The sequence below is a fragment of the Sorex fumeus genome, unplaced genomic scaffold (assembly GCF_029834395.1).
Source record: "Sorex fumeus unplaced genomic scaffold, SorFum_2.1 ptg000046l, whole genome shotgun sequence".
NCBI classification, from domain to species: domain Eukaryota; kingdom Metazoa; phylum Chordata; class Mammalia; order Eulipotyphla; family Soricidae; genus Sorex; species Sorex fumeus.
In genome coordinates, this window is record NW_026606103.1 from 7992683 (window position 1) to 7999768 (window position 7086).

The 7086-nt window shown below is 41.2% G+C and overlaps 1 protein-coding gene across 1 annotated transcript; it reads right to left on the reverse strand.

Annotated features, from left to right (window-relative positions):
• Positions 1-1668: 1668 nt before the first annotated feature.
• LOC130031267 (40S ribosomal protein S25-like) lies at positions 1669-2148 on the reverse strand. Its single transcript, XM_056122531.1, has one exon. It carries the CDS (start codon positions 2094-2096, stop codon positions 1722-1724), a length of 375 nt encoding a protein of 124 aa, XP_055978506.1. The 5' UTR covers positions 2097-2148; the 3' UTR covers positions 1669-1721.
• Positions 2149-7086: the final 4938 nt, after the last annotated feature.

Sequence of the window (7086 nt, forward strand, 5' to 3'; positions counted from 1 at the left end):
TTGAAATAATTGAAGTATCTCAAAACAGGTTCACAAAGTACTGGTTTGGTTCAAAACATGAGTTTCTAGAGTTATAAAATTGGTTGTAAGTGTTTTATTTTATCTATTTTCAAGAATTGTTTAAAATACATCTTAAACTACATATATGACCATTTGAGTTGTATATTGGAGAGAAAATAAAAAAGAAGTTAAAGTTATTTAATAGAATAAAACACAAAATGCAGTCCACTGGAAGTGATGAAGTGGGCAAAGACTGAAGAAATATTATAGGTAACTGAAATCTATGAATCTTGTGAGCATTTTAACCCTCTTTTATACGTTTTTTCCCTACAGTTGAAATTCTATATCATAAGATTTTTAATTATGAGCATTGTAAACTTTTTGAAGATATATAGGACTAATGTAATGCTTTTGAAAGAGTACTACAGAGTACAACTTAGTAATGGTAAATGAGGCAATGATTAGCAAGCTACTTAAGAAATCTTTAAATTATATCTGCAGAATTGTTTTAGAATCCAGACTCCTGTTACAGTGTTCCTAGATAATTTGGAAATCAAAGTTTTCAACATGGAACTAAATGAGTTAGACATGATGTTGTTAAACTGTACATTCTAACTCTACAGAATATAATGCTTCTTTTGATTTGACTAGGACCCATAGCAAATGGGTATTGGTTGCATTTTTCCAAAAATTCCGCTGCTCGAAAAACAGCTCTCCCAATAGTATGGAAACAGGTTCAGCCTGTTTGAGCTGAGCAGTGGCCCTTGACAAATGAAAAACTTGAGGCTTTGCATGAATTGACTACAGAGCAGCTTGATTTGGGACATATTGTTCCTAGCTCTAGCCTTTGGAATTCACCTGTACTTGTTATTAAGAAAAAGACGGGTAAGTGGAGAATGTTAACTGATCTAATAAAAGTTAATGACTATATGGAATCAATGGGCCCTTTACAATCGGGCCTGCCTAATTTGGCCATAATCCCAAAACTGAAATATTATTATAATTGACTTAAAATATTGTTTCTTAAGAGAAGAAGATGGAGAAAAATTTGCTTTTACTGTGCCTTCTTTAAATAATGAACTTCTTACTAAAAGCTATCAGTGGACTGTTTTGCCACAAGGGATGATGAATAGTCCCATGATGTGCCAATAGTTTGTTAATCAACCATTGGATGTCATAAAGGCACAGTACCCTGAAGTCGATTCCCCGCCCCTCTCGGAGAGCCTGGGAAGCTACTGAGAGTGTCTTGCCCTCACATGCCAAACATAGTAACAACAAGTCTCACAATGGAGAGAGACGTTACTGGGTCTGCTCGAGCAAATCAATGAACAATGGGAGGACAGTGCTACAGTGCTACCCTGAAGTCAAAATTATTCACTATATGGATGATATTCTAATCACTGCTGCACCTCAGACCAATTTGCAGAAGGTGTATGAAGCTGTAACTTATGAATGAGAGTCACGGGGTTCAAAAATTGCACGGGATAAAATTCAACTTCAGGTTCCTTGTGAATTTTGGGGACAAATAATATGGGAAAGCAAGATTACACCTCGAAAGGTTCAAATTTGGAGACATAAGTTAAAAACTTTAAATGATTTTCAAAAACTGTTGGGAAATATAAATTGGCTATGGCCTTCTCTGGGCATTCCAACTTATGCCCTACAATGTTTTTTTTACTTAATAAAGTTTTTATTTTTCAAAATGTACAGTTGGGACCTGCTCACGCATCTTCCCCTGCAGCTGGGGTGTCCCCACCCTTGGTGTTTCTGGTGTAAAGAACTTGAGCTCTGTGCTTTGAAACCAGCTTAATAAGTCCTTTACTAAGGAGCTCCTGAAGGGCAGCTCTGGCCAAGGACCCCCGAATCTTCAGCCTCTCAGACACAATAACAGGGGTGTTAAGTTTATAGATTTGGACTTCCTTGCAGAGCTTGTCGTAGGTGGCTTTGTCAAACAAGAGGAGGTTATTGAGCTTGTCCCGAACTTTGCCTTTGGACCACTTCTTTTTCGCCTTGCCCCCAGATTTGTTCACGGGGTCTTTGTCTTTCTTGGCTGACTTTCCAGCATCTTTCTTTTTCTTGTCGTCTTTGGGAGGCATCGCGAAGCTCGGAGGGCAGCAGCCAGCACCGCAACCACGCTAAGATGTCAGACAAAAAGCCAAAATTTGTTTCTTACATTGGAAGGTGATTCTTAATAGTCCTAGGCAACTCAGCCCGGCAGTTGAATGTGAATTGGAACTAACTGAGGAAATTGTAAATAAAGCTCATCTAAATAGAATTGATTCTTTAGGAAATTTAAATCTGATAGTGTTGTGTACTTCACATTCTCCCACTGAGATTCTGGCACAAGGAACTAATACTGTAGAATGGAGTTTTTAATGTAACAAGCCCACTAAAGTATTGGTCACTTATGTTATAAAATATCTCAGATAATTCTCAAAGGAAGAAAAAGAATTAGGTAATCAATAGTGAGTGATCCTGTTGAAATTATTGTGCCATATACAAATGAACAAATCCACTATGGAAACTTGATGAAGATTGGCAAATTACCTGCACTAATTATTTGAACAAAATCCATAACAGCTTTCCAAAGCAAAAGATATTTCAATTTCTTAAATTTACTAATTGGATTTGGCCTGGCATCATAAAAACTGAACCTATTGAATCAGCATTACATTCTTTACAGATGCTAGCAAAGAAGGAAAGACTGCTTATACTGATATGCAAAATGATAAAGTTTTACAGACTCCATTTAATCCGGTTCAAAACAATGAATTGTTTGCAATTATCTCTTCTACAAGATTATTCTGAACCAGTTAATATTATAACTGATTCTCAATACACAGCTTGGACTGTCAGTCATATACTTACTGTTGATTTGCCTTTGACTCTGAACTTATATTTTTATTTAAAGATTCACAGCAAGTTTTGAGAGACCATAAACATCCTTTATACATTACTCATATACGACCTCATACTGGTCTTCCGGGTCCCTTTATGGCAGAGTCATTTTGGCCATCGTCACAGTCATCAGAGTTCTGTCATCTTAGTCTCTTCACAGACCTCAAAGTATCCAAAGTCGCAGTTCTTCTCATCTTCAGTGTTTCATCATCAACCTTCTCGTCCTCAACTTCTAGTCTTCAGTGTTGAATCTTCCCTGTCTCCTTTCCTGCACCTCCTTCCCAGAGTCCATCTACGCCTCCAAGTTCCTGCCCGCCACCCGTCTTCGCCAACCACATGTTGTTGCCACAACTTTTTATCCTCCAGTCCTTTCTCACCCCCCTTACGGCATAGTTAAATGGGAATCACGTAGGGTGGGGATACAAAGGTGGGGTTGAACATTGTCATAACAGCAAAGGAAGCTAAAGGCCTCTCCTTCAGGAGATTAACTCTTGGACAAAATCTCATCTGGAGAGATTACTCCAGATTACTAGGAGATCCGCCCAAGGGTGGGATTCCATCCAGGATGTATCACTTTCTCCTTTCCTCAGCTAATAATCCATTTAAACAGTTATATTAAATTTACTTCTCATAATATTTCTAGCAATGTCATTTTGTATGAGAGCAGTAAGAGATATATCAAGCTTAAAGGTTGGCTCATTTTGGGAACATCTCGTTATATGTTCCAGACCATAGTCTTCAGACCAGGTTAGTCCTTCCTAACCCCAGCAGGGTCCTTATTCAGTTAATGTTCCAGACCATAGTCCTCAGGCAAGGTTAGTCTTTCCTAACCCCAGCAGGGTCCTTATTCAGTTACCTCTTTTTGGGTCATGACAGAGTTTGTCCATGACCATGCTCTTAACTTACCATGGCACTTGGCCTGGCCCATTTTGATGCCAAGGTAGCTCACAGCTTGCCCTGGGTGCATCAGTCCCTTGTTGGGACCCTACTCTTGGAGTGCTAGGAACTAAGGGCAACTGAGGCTTAAGTCAAGTAAATATGGTTTTGTTTTGTTGTTGCTGTATTTTTTTTTTTTGCTTTTTGGGTCACACCTGGTGATGCTCAAGGGTTACTACTGGCCCTGCACTCAGGAATTACTCCTGAAAGTGCTTGGGGGACCATATGGGATGCTGGGAATTGGACCCAGGTCAGCTGCGTGCAAGGCAAACACCTTACCCGCTGTGCTATCACTCCAGCCCAAGTCAAGTAAATATGGATGCCCAGAAGTAAATATTATTTTGAAATCAATTAACTTCCAGTAAATACAATGGGTCTCATTCCCCTGACCATGAATACGGCAGCATTGAGAAGGATGTGGAAGGAGAGGCTGTTAAAATCTCAAGGCTGAACTAAGCTGCCAAAACAAAGAAAGACAAAAGTGACTGTACTTTCAATGCATGTATGCTGGCATCTGATGCATCCATTGAGGACCTGATGGTATAAGCGTGAAAGATCAAGTACGATATCATTGGTCTGACTGAGACGAGAAGGCATCAATCACATCACACCATTTTCAACACCATTTTCAACACTGGAAAAGAACTATTCCTTGGAACATGCGACAAAAGAGGCGTCGGTGGTGTTGTTGTCCTTGTCAACACAATCTTAGCCATGAGCATTGATTCATTCGAATGCCTAACAATCCGAATTGAACAATTATACTTGAATAGATGCTAGCAGTTTCTATCTTCCTTGTCTACGCACCAACATCCAATTATGGTGAAGGAGAAATTGAGAAGTTCTACATAGAGCTGGAGAAGTTTTATAAAGAAGACCACACCTTCTACAAGATCATTATAAGTGATTTTAATGCCAAGATAGGACCGAGAAGATCAGCAGAAGAACTCCACGTCGGGACCCATGGCCTAGAATGTAACGAACAGGGTGACAAACTGTCTGAGTTCATCATGTCGACCAAGACCATCCATGGTAACTCACAGTTCCAGAAGGCAGAATCTAAACGTTGGACATGGGAGTATCCCAGTGGATGGTTCCACAACAAAATTGACCACACCATATTCAATCGACGGTTTTGCGTAATGTTGCTGTTATCCCAAAATTCCAAATGGGATTGGACCACCGTCTCCTTCGTGCAAAATTCTACTTCACAGAATGGGGAGAAAGGAATGCAAAGTTTAAGAAGAGCACCAACTGGGAGCTCTTTGGCTCTGTTGCAGCAACATGGGAAGATGCCGTCATTGACAACATTGATGAAGAATATGATCAACTGGTTCAGCACCTCCATGATTGTGCAAGGAACACCAAGAGAGATAACCACAAAAAAATGCCTGTCTTCAAAAACTCTTGAGCTTATTCACCAACGTGGCTTGTCGCATGCCTCAGCAAGCGAATGTTCGAGCTTGCAAAGCAGTGCAAAGAAGCGATCAAGGAAGATCTCAAAGAGAGAAGAGCAGTAGTGCTAGTAGATGTGGCAGAAGCCAGGGAAAGCATTCTTAATGCCTGCCTGTCCTTCACCAACTACAAGACCAAGATGACTGCCCTCCGACATCCTGATGGATCTATCACATCTTCCAGAAGGGCAATGGAGAAGATTATTCATGACTTCTACTTAGATCTCTTTAATAGCCACATCTACTTGCCCACATACCAAATTCCGCCGGATGGATATGTCGTTCCCAATGTTCTCCCTTTGGAAATCTGACATGCCATCTCGTCGATAGAGAAACAAAGAACACCTGGCTCAGGTAAGGTCAGACCTGAATACCTGAAGAACCTAATAAATACACTGGTTTGGCTATTCACATGCTACCTGTCTGAATGCAAGGTTTCTTGCCAATGGAAAACCAGCAGGACTGTACTACTATACAAGAAGGGAGACATCCATGACATTGGCAACTATCACCTAATCAGCCTATTGTCTGTCATCTACAAGCTGTTCACTCAAGTCATCCTGAATAGGATTGGCAGAACACGAGATGACGGACAACCATGCAAGTAAGCTGGGTTCCGCAAAGGATTCAGCACGATCGACCATATCCACACAATAACCAAGCTCATTGAGGTTTCTCAAGATTTCAAGATGCCGCTCTGTCTAACATTCATTGATTTAAAGGCCTTTGATTCTGTTGAGACAGAAGGGGTCATTGAAGCCTACCCAATCAGGGCATTCAAACTCAATACATCAGGATCCTCCATGAGCTGTATTACAGATTCACTACCAGGATCTCACCATTCTACAAGGAAGTAATCATCCATGTCAAGAGAGGGGTTCAGGAGGGTGATATCATTTCATCAAAACTCTTCAGTGCCACCCTCGAGAACATCATGTGACGACTGGAATAGGAAGGAATGGGAGTGAAGATAGATGGTCGGCAACTACATCACCTGCGCTTTGCTGATGACATTGTTCTAATAACACCAAACATTAGCCAAGCAGCATAAATGCTGGCTGACTTCCACCGTGAGTGTGGAAACGTCGGACGACAGCTGAATCTTACAAAGACAATGTTTATGAGAAAGAGCCTCGTTCCTGATGCTTCATTCGCTCTCAATGGAATGAACATCTCTGAATGCAACAGTTACATGTACGTAGGTCGAGAAGTCAACATGATGTATGACCTGGCACCTGAGTTGCGCAGGAGAAAGAGAGCAGCTTGGAACGCCTTCAAGGGCATTGAAGAAATAGCTATGAGGATGAAGAACCTCCGGCTCCGGGCACATCTCTTTGATTCCACTGTTCTTTCTGCATTAATATACGCCTCAGAGCTGGGCCCTATGTAAACAGGATGATACGCTATTCGGGTCCCCCAAAGAGGAATCAAAAGAGCTATGCTTGGAGTATCACGTTTCACTCAAATGAGAGAAAGAATCCAGAATTCCGACTTCCGTCAACGATCAAGAATCAGGGATGCTGTCTTGTTTGCCAAGGCGTCAAAAATCAGATAGGCTGGACACGTAATGAGATTTGGAGATGACCTCTGGACTAGAGCCGATACTGACTGGATTCCACGGGACACCAAAAGACCGCGTGGCCGCCCACCTACCAGATTGTCAGACTTCATCAAGTTCCTGAACGATCGGTTTGAGGCTCTTCGTGTTCCTAGAATGAACAGACACCATTGGGCTAAACTAGCACGCGGCAGGGACAAATGGAGAATTACTGGCATCTGCTCAAGGAAATCAATGATT

What these genes read in the sequence shown, in the direction of transcription:
- LOC130031267 (XM_056122531.1), bottom strand. Translation starts at nt 2,096, where the DNA reads ATGCCTCCCAAAGACGACAAGAAAAAGAAAGATGCTGGAAAGTCAGCC.